Below are 19,411 nucleotides of genomic sequence, written 5' to 3' on the forward strand. Positions count from 1 at the left end.
GGGGTTTAACCCTGGGAGGGAAAAGCATCAAAGGAGAAATCACAGAGATTATTGTGGGGAGGGGGTCAAACACCTTCGGGGAAAAGCAGCCCCCAGGAGGGGCATTTTCCTCCTCGTCGTACCCAGGACTGGTGCCAGGGAAAGGGAGGGGATTGAGGGGTGACTGTGACCCCCCCATTGTGTTCACACAACCTGGGGAGAGGCTCCGGGTGGCAGCAAACAGCAGAAATTCAGCCAAAAGGGTCAAAAAAAAAAAAAAAAAAAAAAAAAAAGAAAAAAAAGGAAAAAAAAACCAAAAACGAACCCAAAAAAGGTGTCAGGAGAAGCTGGGATTTCCAGGAACCTCCAGCAGAGCTGAGCAGAGCACCAAGCAAAGCGTTGATGGGTGATGGTTTGAAGTTGGGACCCTTCCAGATGCCTGGCAGGTCCAGCCAGGACAGTCCCCAAGCTCCTGTTAGTGGGGTAGGGAGGGGGGACATGGGACCTGGAGGATCCCTGGGAGGACAGGGACCAGCAGAGAGAGTCCTTGGGATAAAACGTGGTGGTGTGGGAGTCTGGGGGCTTTGGGGCACCCTCCTGACCCTGGGAGCAGCAGCCACCCTGTCCCTATTCCCATCTGCTCTCATTGAACCCAAATTATTCCATGAATTATCCCCAAGAGCTTTTCCCAAAGCCAAACACAACCTCTCCAGGGCTATGAGCTCTGTGGCTGCCACCTCCCCCCCCATCCCTATGGTGGCACTTGGGTACCATGGGACAGGGACAGCACCAATGCCCCCCATCCTCACAGCACCAAACACTGACAGAACAGCCCCAAAAACCAAGAACCAGTGCCTGGAGAGGGCAGGAGGAGCTGAGAATTGGGGCTCCCCTGCCAGGAGCAATGGGAATGGGATGAGTGTTCCAGCAATCCCAGACCCCAAGGGATCTGGGGACCAGTCTGGAGCAGCAGAGGCAGCTGGGAGGAGCAGGGACAGCACGGTCCCCTAAAGATGGCACACGAGGTGGAGTAGGAGCACTCAGCACCCTGCAGTTGAGTGGCAACACACAAAGCAGAGGCTGCAAAGCCAACAGGACCCCCAAACCCACCCTCTGGAAGGGACTGAGCCTCTCCAGCAGCTGGAGAGGACAACAAATCCTTTCTTCAGGGTGACCCAGTGAAGCAAACGCCACCACAGCCTCGACTCTCAGCCCAGCTTGAGCTTTTAAAGCTCTTGCAGGGCCACTTCTGCCTCCCTCTGAACTTGGACACAACAAATCCATCCTCAGTGGGCAACACAACAGCAACTTCCCCCCCTTCCCTCCCCCCCTACAGTACTCATTATCATAATAAGTGCTTTGCATACATAGTTGGACATCATGCAGATACATTTCCACACGCTGAAGAGGCCCATGGCCCAGTGTCCTCCTGCAGCAGAGAGAGAGAGAGAGGTCCTTCATTTTCTGTTGGGCTCCTCACATCCATGGAATTTCAGGTGGGCTCCATCCTGCTTCCCAGCCTGCACACCAGCACCTGCAGGTCATGGTGAGAGCTCAGCCAACACCAGAGCTGGGCTGCTGATGAAAAGAAAATGGTATTGGCAGAGCTACAGTGAGCTTCAAGGGGCTCTGCTGGAGGAGATCCACTCAAGGCAGTTGGAAAAAAAAAAACAACCTGTGTCCCATGGATTCCACCAGGAAAAGCAGGGGTACCAACGTGGAGTTCACAGCTTGGTTGGCACAACGAAGGTGAGAGCATCAGCACTGAGTGTTCATCACTCCCTGGACACCTCGAGGGGTGGTTGTGACATGGGGGATGAAAAGAGGGAGGTGGGAGAGGGCAGGGAGCAGAGTCCTTGGCTGGGAAGCCCCAGGGAGGAGGATGGGATTTCTCCTTTGGGAAGAGTCTCTGCAGGGAGGAGCAGCACCCCTCGTACCAGACACCACTGCAGCCAGCAGAATCACCCAGGGAACAAGAGGGGAGGACACAGAAGCTCCACCAAGCCTCCTCCTCTGCCTCCTGAGGCATCCATGTAGGGAACCCCTCAGGTGGTGGCCACAGGACAGAGAGGAATGGAGCTCCAGAGTGAGGTGCAAGCAAGGAGGGGGCTGAGCTGCTGGTTGGGGAAGAGGAAGGGGCTGTGCTCCCCCACAGCAATTCTATCACATCTGGAGCCCACCTCCTAGAGGCTGCAGCCCACTGGGAATCAACAGCCCAGCTTGTTCTGGTTTTGCTATTTTTTTTTTTTCTTTTTTTCTTTTGTCCCATCAGCCAACACAGGTTTCAGCTACCGACCAAAAAGGGACACCAGGAACAGTCACAAACATCTCAAAAGAGGTTTGGAGCACAGAGACTCAACTATACAGGGTGCAAAAAAAAAAAGTCCAGGGCCAGAAAAGCGTCGCCCTGGGGAGAAGCTGAAGGCAGCTGCTGCATCGTGCAGGGGCTGCTCATCTGGCAGGGGGCTGGGAAAGGACAGGGTGAGCCAGGGTGACATTCAGGGAGTCGTTGTGCTGCACCAGGGAGGTGTGCTTGTAGTGCAAGACCAGGTCCTTGAGGGAGGCGTAGAGGTTGTAGGGTTCAGCGAAGCCGTAGCCCGTGGCCGTTTTGTAGATGACGCAGTGCTTGGTGTCACCATCCACCCTGGCAGGGAGACAACACAGCTCATAGCACCAGAGAATCCTAGAACCATGGGCAGGGCTTGGAAGGGACCTCTGGAGATCATGGAGTCCAACCCCACCACAGGGTCACCTCGGGAAGGCCACTCAGGGACACGTCCAGGTGAGACTCCACAACCTCTCTGGGCAGCTCACTCATCCTCCCAGTCAAGAAGTTTTTCCTGCTGTTGAGGTGGAACTTCCCATGTTTAAACCCCTAATTCCTTGCCCTATTCCTGGGCAACACTGAGAAGAGATTGTCCCCTTCCTCTTACCCCCCAGCCCTCAGATGTCTACAGACATCCAGAAGATCCCCTCTCAGCCTTCTCAAGGCTGAACAGCCCCAGGGCTCTCAGTCTTTCTTTTTTTTTCGTCCTGTTGAGGTGGAACGTCCTCTGTTCAAGCTTAAACAGTGACCCAAGGATGTCAGTGACCCAGGGATGGGGACACACAAAGTGTCACCTCCACAACCCAAAGACACCGTTGGCCCGGGCCGGAGGAACCGAGGCAGATGGGAGAGCTTGGGGTGCTCCAGCTGCCACCTCCAGCTGACACCACCCAGCTGCCACCACTCCCACCCTGCCACCACTCCCACCCTGGGGACACTCACACCACGGAGCAGGCATAGCATCCCTTCTGGCTGCTCTCCCGGATCAGGAAGGTTCCATCCCGTTTGCCACACAGCATCTCCTCTGCCTGCACGCGGTTGATCTTCCCCACGTACCACGTCCGCTCCTCGTGGTGGGGCAGCTCCTCCTCATCATCCATCATGGAGTACTGGCTGCAATGGAGAGCAGGGTTGGACCTCCAAGGGTTGGGCACAGAGCCCTCCCCTTCCCATCTCCCCTCCCTATGAGGCAGGGAAAGCTTCCAGGCCAAGAGATCACTGGATCATAGAAGCATCATGGCTGGAAAGGACCCTCCAGATCGTCGTGTCCAACACCACCTTAATCATTAAATCATCTCCCAAAGCACCACATTTACCCCTTTTTTTAATACCTCCAGGGATGGTGACTCCACCACCTCCCAGAGCAACCTCTTCCAATGCTTCGCCACTCTTCCAGTGAAAAAAATTTTCCTAATATTAATCTGAACCTCAAGAACTAACAATCACAGAATGGTTTGGGTTGGAAAGACCCTTCAAGATCATCTGGTTCCAACCTCCCCACTGTGGGACATCTCCATGTTGCTCCAAGCCCCATCCAACTTGGCCTTTTTACACTACCAGCAACTCCCCCCACACACACCCCAGCTCATCCCACAAAACACAAAGAGGGACACACTCACTCCTCTGTCTCGTTCTTGATGCCCAACCACTCATTGATTTTCTTCTGCCGGGCTCCCTTCTGCGTCAGCCACCTGGGGAAGGGGAGGAGGGCAGAGCTCAGCGGCAGCACCAGAGGGCAGCATCCACCCCTTCTGATGGACTGCCAAGCCTTGAGGCTCCATCCAGCAGCCTCAGAGCCGGTCCAACAATCCCCAAAAGCCCCGGAGGAGCCAGCTGGATGGGATGGAAGGGCAGGGGGGGCCTTTCTGTGGGGGCAGAGACAACGTACACCAAGTACTGGTCCCGCAGTTTCCGCAGCTGCATGAGGTCTGGCTTGAGGCTGTTCATGCGCTTGTCGATCTCCCGGTTCTCCGAGGCTTGTTTCTTCAGGTCCTGTTCCAGCTTCATCTTGCTGTCATGGATCTCTGTGATGCGAGATTTGAGCTTCTCCGAGTTCATGAGGATCCTGGGAGAAGGGAGGAGGAGGAGGGGGAAGAAGAAGAGGAGGAGGTGGAGGAGGATTAGGCTTCGAGCCAGGGTGGGGGAGGCAGAGGAGGCAGCCTGCCAGCTCCAGCCCGCAGCGTGCTGCTGGAGAGAGAAGGATTGCACATGCCTGGGCTCTGTGCTGGGCTTGGATGATCTTTCCAAACCCTCTGGAACCCTTCCCCAGGTCGGGCAGGTCACCAGCACACCCCTGGCCTCACCGTTGAACTTCCTTCTCGTTGCCATCCCGGCGGAACCGCTCGATGTACTCCTTGCTGCATTTCTCCTGCGTCTGACACTGCTCCTCAAAGATCTTGATGGTCTCATTGAAAGCCTCAATTGCTGTCCTTTTCATCTGCAGCTCCTGAAAAGGAAGGGGAAAGTTGAGCAAAGGGGGAGAATTCAGGCAAGTTTCTGCTCATTCACACCCTTTCTCCCCCCTGTGGTCCCTCCCCCTCAAATCCACACCGTCCTTGCTGCAGCTGGAATCTCCCCCTCTTCAAAGCCTGGAGAGAACCTTCAAATCCAGGAGCAGACCAAGGGGGCAGCTGGTGCTCCCTCTCTGCTCTTCTCTGCACGTGGCTGTGGGTGAGCAGGGGCTCTCAGGGCAGCCCAGGGGGGTGACACCAGTGCCCACCTACCTGGGAAGTGCGGGTGTACTCCTCGTACAGCAGGTCGTACTCCCAGCTCTTGTCCTGGTACTGCTGGTGATAGACCTTCAGCTGCTCCCCAACAGCTTCCACGCTGTCCTCTTTCACCACTTGGTCCTGTCATGGACACAGCATCAGTCAGGATCTGCTCCTGTCCCACAGCAGCCCCCCAGCCAGGCAGTTGGTGCCACAATCCCTGCCCTTCCAGCCCCCCATAAAGCAACATCCCAGCAAAGGGGGAGGGGTGGGAGATCCTAGAATGCAAGATCCTAAGATCATCAAGTCCCACCTTCAACCCAACCCCACCATGCCCACTAAACCATGTCCCCAAGTGCCATGTCTACACCTTTTTTTAACCCCTCCAGGGATGGTGACTCCACCAGTGCCCTGGACTGCTTGCTCCAACACTTGACCATTCTTTCAGTAAAGAAGTTTTTCTGTGGTCATCTATCAAAGGACCAGGGATAGATGAGTAAATACCCCTGGGTCAGGCTGTTTCCTGCGGCCCAGGTCTCACCTGCTGGTACTTGGAGATGGGGTAGAGCAGCCTGGTGTCCAGTTTGGCATTGTACTGTGCTAGTGACTCGTGCCGGTAATGGGTGATGAGCTCCACCACTGAGCCAAAAGTCAGGGGCTCAGAGAATCCATACTTCCCTTCCCGGTGGAAAATCTTGATCAGTTTGTTATTGCCTCCCTTCCTGCAGCAGGGAGAGGAGAGAGGACACTCAGCACCACCCCAGCCTGATGTCTCAGAGGGGTTCAGGTAGCTGTAGGCACAGGGACATGTGGCAACAGCTCCACCTTGGAGCTCTTGGGGACCCCGGTGCCCTACCTGAGGGTGAGGGTGTACTCTCCCTGGATCTTGCTGGAAGCATCACGCACCAAAAAGGTTCCATCTGGTGTGTCCCGGAGCTTCTCGTTCACCTCCTCCCTGTGAGGAACATGGCATGGCCAGTGAGGTGTGACCAGAGCACCCCCAGATACCCTGATGGCCAAGGATTCCCTGGATATCAGCTGCCCACCACCTCCTTACCGGGATATGTCCCCCCAGTACCACTCAGCATCCTGCAGGGGCACACTGTTCCCGTTGGCCAGGCTGGAAGCACTGGGCTTTGGCTTAGGTGGCTTTGGAGGCAAAGCTGGAAGAGAAGAAGGGTTGGAGCAAGGTGAGTCCAAGTCTTAGCTCCCCACTGGTAATCTCTGGGAGCAGAGTCCCCTTCCTGGGAGGCCCTGTTTGGCCACACTGCCAGGAGCTGCTCCAGGCACAGCTACAGCAGCAGCCAATGGCTCGAGGAGGCAGAGAGGCTGCTGGCAACCTGGGGACAGGGACTCTGCACCCACGGAGCACACGCCAGCACCTGGAGCCCCAAGGAAAGGGCATCTCAGTACCTGGAGGCAACTGTTCTGGCTCCAACTCCTTTGTCTGCAGAAGTATCTCCAGGAAGAGGATGGAGAAGTCTGGGCTCAACTCAGGGCTGCAGAGAGGAAGAGCCAAGTAAGATCAGAGGGTTTGGGGGAGACCTTGGCACCACACGTCCCCCCTGGGCAAAGCTGGCTCATCCCAGACCCCAGGGACACAGGAGCACGGGCTCTTGGAGCGTCACCTCCGTGTCCTGCCAGCAGCTTCACCCCAGGTGCAGTGAGGCAGAGCTGCTGTCACAGGCTGGGCTCCTCATCCCAGCAGCTGCTGCTGGGCACCCAGCTGGATCTCCTGTACCTGGCACCAGGCAGCCGGAGGAGGAGGGGACCAAAGATCTCTCCCAGGGCCCGAGGGTGGAGGTTGTTGCTCTCCGCCTGCTGCGATACCTTCCCCAGATGCCGGAGCAGGAACTGCAGGGTGAGCGTGTTCTGCAGCGGGACTGCAGGCGACTCCAGGGCCAGCAGCAGCTGCTTCCTGCAATTCTCTGGCTGAGGGATCTCTGGGGAGAGAGAGAGAAAGAACAAGACCCGATGGAAGAGCTGGGACAGACGGCACCGCTCTCCACTCTCTGGCTGCGTCACGGTGTGGGAGTGCTGCTGGCATATGGGGACGTCTGCCAGACCCCGCAGGGACAGGATTTATCTTGCTAACCCCAAATGCATCTGTCCCACCCCAGCCACCCCTTCACAGCCCTGGCCAAGGGGAAGCCCTTACCCTGCAGGACACGCAGGATGTCACCATGCACGGCCACCGGCACCACAGGGGAGGGAAGGTCCTGCAGGTAACCTCGCAGCGCCTCGCCCAGGGAGTGCACGTCAAGGGGTTCCAGGTCACTCAGGGTCCAATCTACCAGGGGACACATTATCCAGGGGGGTTGAGGACAGCAACAGGCACCCAGCCAGCAGCCCCAGTGCTGCCAGCACCCATCCTGGCTATCCAGGGATGTGGCAACCTGGCACAAAGGAGCTCAGGCAGCCCACATGAGAAGGGATGCCTGAAAGTGCTCCCTACACCCCAAAAATAAGCTGGCTCTGGGAACCAGGCAGATTTCCCCACCCTGGGAGGGGGCTGAGGTCATGTTTGGTGTCCAAACCCTTCACCCTGAGCTCTGCCACAAGAATCCTGGGCATGCAGGATTTGAGTGCCAATTTTGTTCCTCGGGGCTGGTAGAGACAAGCGCCGGCTGATCAGCCACACACCGGATCCGAGGGGGAAAACATCCCCCTGGAATGCTGTCCCACCAAGGCAAGGCACAAACTCATATTTATCCCCCAAAACTTGTCCCAGAAGCACTGCAGAGCTGACAGCACCACAGTGCAGCTGGGATCTGCAGGGGGGGGGACAAGCCCAGCCAAGAGGCAGACAGCACTGATGGCTCCCGGCAGGGACATCCGCTGCTGGCACAGGGGAGCCAAAGCCACCAAACCGAGCCCCAAGATCCTTCCCTGCTCAGGAATGGTGTGACAGAGCCAGAGGGACCTCAAGCAGAGCACCCCAGGAGCAAGGCACCCCGAAGGGGTGGTGGGATACAAGCAGGAGGACACACACACACAAACTTGTCACAAGTCTGCGGCCAGCGCCACGTCCCTTCACCCACGGGTGGTGATGGGGATGCCCCCCTCTCCCATCCCATCCCATCCCATCCCATCCCATCCCATCCCATCCCATCCCATCCCATCCCATCTATGGGATGGGGACAGCCCAGCCCCAGAGGAAGTGTGCTGGGAGTCAGGAACTGCTGGGCCTGGATTGCATTACTGCTGGCACTGTCACATCCACTAATCTCCTCCATCGGAGCCGCACTGCCTCCTTCCTCCTCCTCCTCCTCCTCCTTCTCCTCTTCCCAACACGGAGCTGGATCTTACCGGTTCTCAGCGCTTGCCTCAGCTCAGAGCCAGATGTCCTGTACAGCATCTCACTCTCCAACCCTGTGGAAAAACCAGGAGCCTGCTCTGAGCCAGCAGCCCCGCAGCTCCCAGCGTACGCAGTCTCTGGCTGCCAGCCCGAGGTGCTGACCTGGGCTGGATGGTGTCCAACCCAACCTCCCATGGGCTCCTGCCCCTTTGGCCCCCCGTTTCTCCTCCAAGAGCACAGATCCAGCCTGGAAACATCTCCCAAACCCCAGCACGGTGCAGTGGGGTTGAACCCAGCTCTGGGCAACAGCGGCTCAAACCCAGGAAGAGGGGGAGGATCCCTCCTTCCACAGGCAGCTGCATCCTAAATGTCCCAGAGCTCAGGCCAATGCCATTTGAAGAGTTTCCCCCCACCCCTGGACCACACTGGGGTTTTTTTGGGGTACCATCCCTCGGATCTCAGCATCCCCTTTACCTTTTTTCTCAATAGCTTCCACCAGCTTCACCAGCAGCGGCGGCGCGATCTCGGGAGGGCTGAACTGCTCCTGTAAATCTGGGAGAGGAGACCCTGGGGGAGAGGGAGGGAAAGAAAAAGCTCAGCCCCAGCTCAGCCCTCAGCAGATTCTCTGCAGAGGAGCCAGGATGGGGCCCAGAGCAGCATCCAAGAGCCAGGCAAGTTGTGGCCCCTGCCACGAGCCCGCAGCCCACGCAAACCCCACGGGGAGGCTGTGGGGAACCTGCAAGTTGGCCCAGAAAGCAGCGTGGCAGTCCTGGAGCCCAGCTTTGCTCCAAGCCCCTGATGGGGCACACATAAGGGGGATCCCTGCAGAGGCAGAACCCATCTCCTTGGGGACCCTGGAGGGGTTCCAGCAGGGTCCTGAGGCTCAGGGAGGGTTTGGTGGCTGTGTGGAGCTGGTGGAGGAGCAGGGCCAGGGAGCTCACTGGCTCTGGGGTGGTGAGCTGTGATTAATTCAGATCCAGACAGAACGCCCTGTCAGCAAATTCCTGCCCTGGATTGCTCGTTTTACATGGAAACCAACCCTCTGCCTCCCCCTCCCTGCCAGCCCCCAGCAAGCTGGTACAGGGAGTGGGCAGCAGGAATGGGGTGTCACCTCCCACCCCCTCCTTTTTCTTGGGGGGAGTTTATGGCCCTGAATTAAGATGGCATTTCACTGTCACCTCCAGGAATTCTTGATGTCCCCTTTCCCCAGTGCTGGAGGGGTGAGACATGCCAGGGCAGGAGCACACAGGCTGGGCTGGGTGGCTGCCAGCAGGAGGTTTGCCCAAGGATGAGCAGTGCCAGACCCCAGCTCGCTCCCAGCTGGTGCAGAAGGCTCCTCCAGGGCTGGTCCAGAGCCCCCGAGGGAGCCCAGGGTGGGTGAGGACACTCAGCAGGCTCTGAGCCAAAAAGCTGCTCCCCCCCTTGTGAAATCACAGCTTTGCCATCAGGGATCTGACGCCAGCTTGCTCGGTGTGGTCCAAGTGGGAAAGGGGAGCAAAGAGGGAGCAGGTACCCAGCACTCCTGTGAGGTTTCTGTGCTTCTGGGGTGAGGAGAAACACCCCAGTGGGGAGAGCAGGGGGGGAAAAAGAAGAAGCCCAACGTGATGCTGGTGGAGAAGTTGCCAGAAAATTGCCAGGCTGGCAGCTCCCAGCCTGACCCTTGGGAAAGGCTGAAAGAAGAGTAAATACTGGTGCTGCCCACGTGTCCCACCCGGGAATGTGCTGCTTCAGCAAGCAGCAACTTGCCTTTTTTTCTTTTTTTTTTTCCTTTTTTTTTTTTTTTTTTAAATCAAGGAGCTTGTGCTAGAGCCAGCAGCAACTCCTGAGCCTGCTGGGCCTCCAGGCTGGGAACAAGGCTGCTCACAGCACAGCCCGGGGCAGCTGCGGAAATATTTCCCCTCCGCATTTTCCGCTCTCCTTCTCCACGGAAGGCAAACACCAGCAGCTCATAAATCCCCCAGCTGAAAAGGGCTGGGTCTGGCTGTCCTGCTCCCTGGATCCCTGACAGCTGTGGCTCTGTGTGTGACACTGGGGACACAAAGGGATTCTGCTCTCAAACCAGACCTAGGAGGCAAGGTGGAAATGTTGCCAGGGGGGAGGTTGGTGGGGCAGGGCAGGAGCCATCTCTGCACCTCCCCAAAGTGGAGACCACAAAGAAATAACAGAGGGTTGGGCTGAAACACAAGGGGTTGGGTTTTTTTCAGTTGCAAAAATGCTTCTCCTCTACCCAATGTTCCAGCAGGCTGAGTGTGAAATGGTTCTGGGTGGTGGAATTGCCACCATGCAGGATGTGCCCTAGGGGGAGGATGGCAGCCAGAGGGGGGGCAGGGACAGGGCTGGCATCCACTTTGTGTCCCCTGGTACCCAACCCTCTCCCCACTCCATCCCCAGGCAGGACAAAGACTTTTGGCTTCTTTCCCACCCTCCTTTTCTCTGTGTGCTCTGCACCCTGGCACTTGTTTTTCCTCCACACCCCGACCATCCCCACCCCTCTACCCAACCACACACCTTCACCAACCCCCCCTTGAAGAGGAGATGAGGAGAGAGCCCATGAAAACATAAATCCAACCCCCGAGGGATCAGAAGGCAGACACATCCACCACAGAGCATGCCCCAGGCTCCCTGGAGGAGCTGCTTTCTTGGAAAAGGAGGTTGGGAGCAGGATGACTCAGGGCAGCAGCTCTCACTGCCAACCCCAGTGCAGGGCCCAGCCACGTTCCCACCCTCTGGAGATGTTTCCTGGGGCAACCCCTCCAGCTCCAGGAACATGGGAGGCTGCTGCACACCCAGCCCCACTGCTCTGCTTTCTGAGACAGGTTTCTTTTCCATCCCTGAAGACACCTCCCACCCCCCTCCCCCCCCCAAAGATGTCTCCCACAGCTAAAAGCATCTGATGGGCCAGATGTGGCTCCCAGGCAGAGGGATGGGGAGGATCTGGAGCCAGGCTGGGAGACTTGGGGTTGTTCAGTCTGGAGAAGGAAAGGCTCCAGGGAAGCCTAAGAGCACCTTCCAGTGCCTGAAGGGGCTCCAGGAAAGCTGGGGAGGGACTTTGGACAAGGGCCCAGAGGGATGGGACGAGGGGTGATGGCTTTAAACTGGAAGAGGGGAGATTTAGATGAGATATTGGAAAGAAATTATTTAATGTGAGGGTGGTGAGCCCCTGGCTTCCTAGAGAAGCTGTGCCTGCCCCATCCCTGGCAATGTTGAAGGTTGGATGGGGCTTGGAGAAACCTGGGCTGGTGGGAGGTGTCCTGACCCCTGGTTTAGGAGTACTTCATCTTGAAGGTCCCTCCAACCCAAACCAATCTGGGATTCTGGGATGGGGAGCATGCTCTGATGCCCACCAGCTCCTCCTACAACCTCTGCTCCTCCTGTGTACACCAGCACAAGGTTTGCTGTGAGGCAGAGGAGGAGCAGAGCCAGGCCAAGGGGGGCTGTCCCTGCTCTTTGCCTCCTCAGAGCTCCCAGGCCCTGCTGAGCCTATGAGTGAAAAAAAACCCTAAAAAACCAACACAAAAACCCAACAAACAAAACAGGCAAAAAGAAGGCAGCTGGGGCAGCTCTCCCAGCTCCTGGAGCAAGTGGGTGCCAAGCCCAGAGCCGGCTGGGAGGCAGCCACAGGTGCAGGACAGCCCATGCCCAGCCTGAGGGTGCCTGCCCAGCCCCAGCCAGAGCTCAGTGGGGAGGGCTGGGTGCCAAGCAGACAAGCAATTAGCTCCAGTTCTCGGAAATACTTCTTTTAGACCCTGATTTTTTTTTTCTCCTTCTCTGCTCTTGCCCAGAGTCAGTAATTGTCTGTGGCTCAGTGGGCCTCTTGGCAAAGAGTGATGTCCCGGGTGCTCCTGAGGCAGAGTAGGGAGGTGGTTGGGAGAGGTCAGGATTTATTCCTAAAAGGGAGGGAGTGGAGCAGAAAGCTCAGGGAATCAAGGATTAGAGGGATGCCTGGCTGGTGGTGAGCTGGAGAGGGAGCAGCTTTGTGCAGTCTGGTCTAGTAAGAGGTGTCCCTGCCTGTGTAGGGGGGGGTTGGATCTTGATCTTTAAGGTCCCTTCCCTGTGTAACCTGATCTAGTAAGAGGTGTCCCTGTCTGTTTAGGGGGGGGGTTGGTTCTTGATGATCTTTAAGGTCCCTTCCAACCCATTCTATGATTTTGGAGAGGGAAGAGTGGAAGAAGGCTCCAGCTGAAGACAAAATGTGCTTTGCTCTCAGCCAGGACCAAGCCCACGATTCTCTGGGGCCGTCAACCCGTGGGCCTTTCCACCAGGCATGCAGACATCTCAGGTCCCCACAGCAGGGCTTACCTTGCTCCAGAGCCTCAGGCAAACGGCAGCCACTGGCCCCTGGTGTGGCAGGCAGAGGCCTCTGGACACGGGGTCGGTGGGAAGGGACAGAGATCTTGATGGGCCCCACGTACTCCACGTAGGTGCCGGGGAAGTCGCCCTTCTGCTTGGTCCGCTCGTTGACACCCAAGATCCACCCAATCTGATTGGGGTTCTGTTCATCCCCATCTTTAAAGCCCAAGGCTTGCAGGGCCCCCTTGCTGACCACCAGGATGTCCCCAGGCAGGAGGTCAATGTCCTCCTCCCGCTCCTTGCAGTAGGGGTAAAGCGCGCGGTACTGGAAGCCGTCGGTGCTGCTCATCCTCTCTGCTCTGAAGGGTCAGGCAGAAGGTTTTGGGGGGGGGACAAGGAAGGACTTTCAGAGGCAGCTCTCCCCCATCAGCACCCTGAATGTCTCTCAAGTGAACCAGCACCCCAGGAAGTCGGGCTGGGTGCACACTTAGGTGCAGCCCCTTTTCCTGAGCTTGAAACCACGATTCAACCAAATGATGGAGCAGAGGGAGAAGGAGACAAACATAATCCAGCACTGGTGAGTGGGCATGCAGCAAAGGAAGAGGAGATCAGGGGCTGCTTCACCAAAAATGAAGGTTTCTCGGAGTCCAGGGGGCAAAACCACAGCTTGCTTCCAGCCCAGAGTGGTGTGGCATGCTATGTGTCCCTTCCCAGTGCCTGCAAAGAGAAGAAGATTTGTCACTGCATGGCCAGGTGACAGCAGCATTCAAGTAGGGTTCATCTGAGCAGCTGAGAGGTGGGGTTTGGTTTCCTGCAGCTGATGCTGAGCCCTCTATCCAACCAGGACATGTTAATACCAATTTATGCTCCTCAAAAGGAAGAGATGAGCCAGGGGTAGGAATGTCACCTCCTCTCTGCACCTCAGAGATTCACTGCTGCTCCTTCACCTGACCCTCCTCACAATCAAGACAAATGGGACAGAACAGCCTTCCTGCAGGAACTTTTGCACTCAGGAAGGGGTGACCCTGCAACCCCTGGCCCCCAAACAGAAATAAACCAAAGGGATTTAACCTTTTCTTGTTAAACTGCTCAAATTTCATGGCTCACCTCTCCATCTCCCCATGCAATCCCCCCCCACAAAGGCATCATTTTCTGGAGGGAGCTGCCCACAGCTGTGGGTTAAGCAAGCTTTGGAGGTGCTCTGTTCCCACAGAGCAGCACTTCAAAGCTTTGCTCTGAGCAAAGTCAAGAATTTTTTCTGGTTTTGAACTTTTTTTTCAAAAGTGGCAACAGCATCAAGCACGGGCACAGTTTCTTTTTGCCGAGATGGAGGCGAGACGAGTTAAAATAATCTTCAGAAGCCTCTCCTGAGAGCTGCTAACTGCCTTTCAGCTATTCAGAGAGAAATTGAACAATTTGCTGCCTGCCCTGCCCAGAAATCCACCACCACCAAAAAAAAAAAAATTAATAAAATGAACAAACCTGGGTTAAAACATGTTGTTGAAGGGCTGTGTGAGCAGGGGCATTCCCACCAGCCCAACACGTCCTCCTTTTTTCCCATCCCCTCCTGGCCAGTTTTCCACCTCCCTCAGGCAAATCCCTGAATTCTGGTTCCTGCAGCCACGGCATGAAACCAAGGACCAGGGCTGGGAGGCAACGGGGCAGCCAGAAACCAACTTTCCCAGGAAAACCCTGGGCTGCTGAAATGCTTCAGGTTCTATTAACAGCTTGAGCTGTTTTGGCCCTGAAAAACCACCCAACCCAGCTCAAACTTTTTTTTATTTTTTTTTTGGAAAAAAAGAGTCTCATCATCTGCAAACTATTAGAGAGCAGAAAGGAGCTGCTCAGGGCTGAGGGAGCCTCTGAGGAGGGAGGAGAGGAGGCAGAAGGAGCCAGGGCACCCTTCCCAGTGGGGTCAGGACAGAACCAAAGCAGGGCACGAAGCCAGGGCTGCTCTGACCGCTGCTTGGACTCCACCAGAGACACCAACACCAGTGAGCTGCATTATTTCAAAATAACCCTTCTGGGCCAACAGCACAGCACAGTTTACATCAGCTACAAACCCCTCTATCCTCCTGCATGTGGCTACCACCCTTCCATGTGGCCACCACCCCTCCATGTGGCCACCAGAAAGCACGAAAGTGCTGCGAGTCCCTGGAAAGGAGTTGGTTTCACCTCTGGACAGTCACAACCCCCCTCTGAGGGGCTTTTTCCCTTGACCAAAAAAACCTCAAAGAGGCTGTGGCACATGAAACCCGTGCAGCAGCCTGGGCTAGTTGCCCAAGCTCGGGCCAGCATCCCAGCAGGGCTGTCTTTGTCATCGGGGAGGTAGGACATTTGTGGTCAGAGCTCAGGGTTGAGCCTGATTGTTGGAGAGCTTCTCTGGAGCTCCAGGAATACCACCACCAAGCTGCAGGACTGACAGAGAAGAGACCCTGAGGACAAAGGTGTTGGTGGGAGCAGCAGCACTTCCAGCACAGCCACCCTGCAAGCTCCCACCACGCTGGGATGGCAGCTGGAGGGAACTCGCAGCACAACTCCTGTTTCCCCAATCCAACCAGCCCCAGCCAGGAAAATATTACTTCATAGTCCAGAGCATAAAGAAGAGATTTATGACCAGGCTTGCTGCCTGCCCCTCGCCCCTCTGAATGCTGCCTGACAGGGTCTGACAAAGCCAGAGGCAGTGTTTGACCCTCCTGAACAGCAGGGAAGGTGGGAAAAGCACCGGCAGCTCCCGCTCCTCCTGGAGGGATCCAGCCCCCTAAAGCACCCTAAGGAGCAGAGCCCAAACCCAGAGGGGTTGGTGCTGCCCCTCAAGCAGCTCCCAGCCCCAACTTCGGGCACCTCAGCCAAGCCAGTGCAACCGAAGAGGCTGGAAGGACAAAACTCTCAGTCCTGGCAAACTTGTTGAGTGGCTTTTAAAAAGCAAACCTGCACGGAGGGGTGGGAAGAGGAGAGAGTCAGCTCCAGAGAACAGAGTGGTTCCAAAGAGCAGGTCCCACAGCTCTGCTTGACTCCTTCCAACCTCCTTCCCTGGGCTGGGAAGGCAGGGCCATAGTTCTGTTCCCCCCTGCTCTCCACACCACTAAACACATGAAAAAAAAAAAAATAATACAGCAAACCTCAAGCCAGCCTGCTCCTGGAGCAGCCTCACCTGCCTTCCCTCTGCTCAGGGGTGGAGTGCCCAGGAATGGGGGTGAAGAACCCCCCGAGAAACCCAAATCCACATGGTTAATGCTGGTGTTGTCCTCTCCAAGTTGTCCTCTGTCCCACCACAGACCCAGTGAGCAGCTTCCCTGGCAGGAAAACTCTCCAGCCCACGGAGAGCAGCTGCTGCCCCAACCAGCGTGCGCGGCTTTGGGGAGAGGGAACACACGCTTCCCAAAACCCTGGAACAGCTCCTTGGAGGGAAGGAGAGTTGGGAAAGGCAGAACCCAGAACCTGGGACAGGCACGAGCCTGTCAGCTGGAATCACACCTCCAAGCTGGAGCTCTGCATGCACAGGAGAGAGGGAGCAGCTTTGCCAAAGGATTTTAGCCGGGCCGGGCTCCAGGTCTGCTCGGCTGTGGAAGAGGAACCTCGTGTGTCCACGTTTGCTGAGGCTGCTCTGTAAAAAATCCCATGCCTCAGACATCTAAATACCTTTGGTAAATCTATCTCAGTCCCCCCCCCAAGCCCGAAAACAATCCGGCGATTCATTAACTGCTGTCAATACTTTCTTTGTTTAATACATGGGTTGGAAACAAAAAACACATTACGAGGCTTTTTGTGCGTGCCCGGCGCATAAATAAAAGCATCTTAACTTTTCAAATGTGGTTCCTGTGCTTTTTAACCCAGTTCCAAGCACAGTTCAAAGTGCAGTTTGACTCCAAGCAAGGCTGAGTGTTACTTTCCCCCAAGTGAGGCAAAAGAATGCATAAAAATATTTTAAAGAGGAATATGCTCACAACAGTCTCAAATCCTTCCCAGTTGCACCAGGTCCTCAGCGAGCAAAAAGAAAAAGAACAACCAAAACCCCACCAAATCCAGTTTTTAACTGCAAAATGCCACGTGTTAATGGGTTGTAAATGAAAATAAACCCTGCCTTGAACAATAAGAGAAAACGGGACAAAGCAATGAGGCAGCCAAACCAGTTGGTATTTCCCTCCAAACAGGGAAAGGCAGCAGGGGTGGTGAGTTATGCCGTGAGCTGGGCAACCACATCGTAGTCGTGGCCATTTTTGCCTCTTTTCTCACCAAAAAATGCTTCTTGTGCAGCTGGCAGCAGAGCCTGAGGAGCAGCAGTGTCCTGCCCCTCACCAGGGATACAGAGCATCAGCAGCTGGGATTTATATTTCATGAAATATTTTGCTTTTGTCACTGAAGCTCAAGGAAATGAAGGAATATCTGAAACGTTTGACTGAAAAAGCAAACTTCAGGGTTAGCAGGGAGCTGAGAGAAGCACCAGAAAGCCCTTCTTTGGGATGGCCAAGACAAACCTTGCTTTGGAGACAACCTGAAAGGCTGCATAGCCCGAGAGCACCTCAGGCAGACCTGCCCCAAGACCTCTCTTACTGTCCAGAGTTTTCTCCTGACCCGGGAATTTCTTGCTGCAGTTGAAGCTCATCCTGTCTCACCCACCTCAGGGTTTTAATCCTCTGCCCTGCAAGAGATTTTTGCTTGGCTGGAGACTTCTACACGCTGGCACTGAGCAGAGAAGGACCAAGCACCCAGCACCATCCCTTTGCTCCCAACTCCCTTTGCACCATCCCCCCAGAACACACCACTTCCATTTTAGGAGCGTTCATGGAGCAGGGTTTAGTTTACTTTTGTTCCTTTTTTTTTTTTTTTTCCCCCCCCCCCAGAAAATAACCCAGGAGCTGTGCTTTGGCTACTTCCCTCTGAAAGTACAGTTCTAAAAAAACTGAGTACAAAAAATAAAAATAAATCAAAAAAATAAATCCAACTGCTCTTGCAAACTCATCTGCTTAAAATCACCTTCCCTGGGGGATGTGGAATTTATGAGAATTTCTTAGCAAGCCCTGCACAGTGCAGCTCTCACATAAAGTAACCTACAAGGTGAGAAGCAAGCCAGCATTTTTGGGGTCTTGGTTGAGAGGGGCAAGAACTTTCCTTGAGAATCCCACTGTCTGTTTGCTTTTTTATCTTCCATTACGTGGTTACTTTAGCTCCAAGCTGTGGCTCCAGAAATTCCCAGAGGAACTCAAAGAGCCCTCAATATTATAAATACTTTTTTTTTTTCTTTTTTTTTTTTCATTGTAAACACACCCCAGCACTCAGCACTCTGACACGGCTCCAAGCTGGCTGGGCAAACCACTCTGCTCCTTGTTGCATTCCAGCTGAGCCACAGTTTCTCTTCCAACCTCAAAGCTTTTGTCCAGTGAGACCCAACCACGGGCAGGAAGGATTTTCCTGTGTGCTTCAAAACCTTGTTTTAGCCAGTTAAAAAAACAACAACACAAAAAAACCCAAAACCCAAAGGTATGGAGCAGCCATCACCTTTAGGAGGACCAAACCCTGGTGGTGAGGTGCAGAGATGGACTGAAGCACGTCAGAGAAGAGTCACCAAAGAACCCAAACCATCATTTGGACTTTCCCACATCATGGAAGAGTCGATGAGTAGAGCTGAGGCCAACCCAGCCTCGGGGACACACCAGCCCTTTGCATGCTAGGGAAGGGTGGGGAAATGGCCAGGAAAGCAGTGATTTAGGCTATATTTACTCAGCTGTCTCCATTCTTTGCTCTCACAGAGAAAGTCACAGGGCCAGTTCCCCAGTGGCTCTAAGAGCTGCTCAGGAAAGAAAAGCTAAGCATTAATGGGGAGGAGAAGCTGCCATTTCTCTGCCAGGGGTGCCCAAAGGCACAAGGCTGGTGCCACTCCAGCTCTTGCACAGCTCATTTCAGACAGGTTTTCCCCCAGCTTTTCCTTGCCATGGGATGCAGACCCTCAGCTTGGGAGGTACCTGACCCCAAAAAGCTTTAAGGAGCTGAGAAACGTCCCCAGCAGCTGAAAAGCTGGACACAAAGCTCACTGGAAAGAGGTCCCAAAGCCAGGGCTTGGGGGACAACAGTGTCTAGAGCCAGCAAAGCCAAAGCCATTCCAGGCTGGACTTTGGGATACCCAGAGGGACAGGGGCATCCCTGGGCCACCCAGTCCCAGCCCCAGGTCTGGTGGGGCAGAACCGTGATGGGACCAAACCCTCAGCCCTGGCTGGAGCCCTGCAGCCCTGACAGAACGCTTTCCCCCAGCTCTGCCCCACCGAGAGGGTGCCCAGGACCCCCGGCCATGGGGGCTGCAGTGCTGGGGATGGGTGGGGGTCCCTGCAAGGGCAATGGCGGAGGTGTCCGTCCGTCCCCCCCCCTGTGCTGGGCCTGCAGGGGATGAAGCTGGCCTGGGGGGACTGGAGGGCACAGCCCTTGCAGAGGGAGGGGACAGGGACGTCACGGCGGGGGACACGGAGCTCTGGCACAGGGGACCTGGGTGAGGGGGTTCGGCCCGGGGGGGTTCGGGGGGGGGCGGGTCAGGCGGTCCCCAATACACGGAGGGGCTGAAGCGCCGCGCTCCCGGCGGGTACCCGGACCACCCACGCGTCTGGGTCGAGTTCGGATTCGGATCCCGGCTCCCCTCTCCCTCCTCCCCAGGTCCCGTCCCACCTCTCCGCCGGCACCATCCGCCGCCGCTCGCCTCCAGCCCGCTCCTGCCTCCCGGCCCGGCGGCAGCCTGGGAAAAGGCCCGAACGGTGCCGGAAAGGCCCGAACCCGCCCCGGAAAGAGCCGAGGAATGGCGGAGATGAACGAATCTGTCCGAAG

General features: G+C 55.9%; 1 protein-coding gene across 2 annotated transcripts; it reads right to left on the reverse strand.

Annotated features, from left to right (window-relative positions):
- Positions 1-2,230: 2,230 nt before the first annotated feature.
- Positions 2,231-19,366, reverse strand: PIK3R2 (phosphoinositide-3-kinase regulatory subunit 2). 2 transcript variants are annotated; one of them, XM_008500936.2, is made up of 16 exons: positions 19,256-19,366; positions 12,611-13,318; positions 8,786-8,878; positions 8,323-8,385; positions 7,172-7,303; positions 6,755-6,956; positions 6,427-6,512; positions 6,071-6,176; positions 5,870-5,968; positions 5,555-5,735; positions 5,029-5,154; positions 4,609-4,751; positions 4,194-4,370; positions 3,925-3,996; positions 3,248-3,418; positions 2,231-2,623 (listed from the first exon to the last, which is right to left on the reverse strand). In XM_008500936.2, the coding sequence occupies exons 2-16, from the start codon at positions 12,948-12,950 to the stop codon at positions 2,431-2,433; spliced, it is 2,184 nt and encodes a 727-aa protein (XP_008499158.1). In that variant the 5' UTR covers positions 12,951-13,318; positions 19,256-19,366; the 3' UTR covers positions 2,231-2,430. The 2 variants fall into 2 exon arrangements, with proteins under 2 accessions (XP_008499158.1, XP_030322078.1); XM_030466218.1 differs by lacking the exons at positions 12,611-13,318; positions 19,256-19,366 and adding an exon at positions 9,048-9,216.
- Between the last annotated feature and the right edge of the window lie 45 nt (positions 19,367-19,411).

The sequence above is a fragment of the Calypte anna genome, chromosome 28 (assembly GCF_003957555.1).
Source record: "Calypte anna isolate BGI_N300 chromosome 28, bCalAnn1_v1.p, whole genome shotgun sequence".
NCBI classification, from domain to species: Eukaryota; Metazoa; Chordata; class Aves; order Apodiformes; family Trochilidae; genus Calypte; species Calypte anna.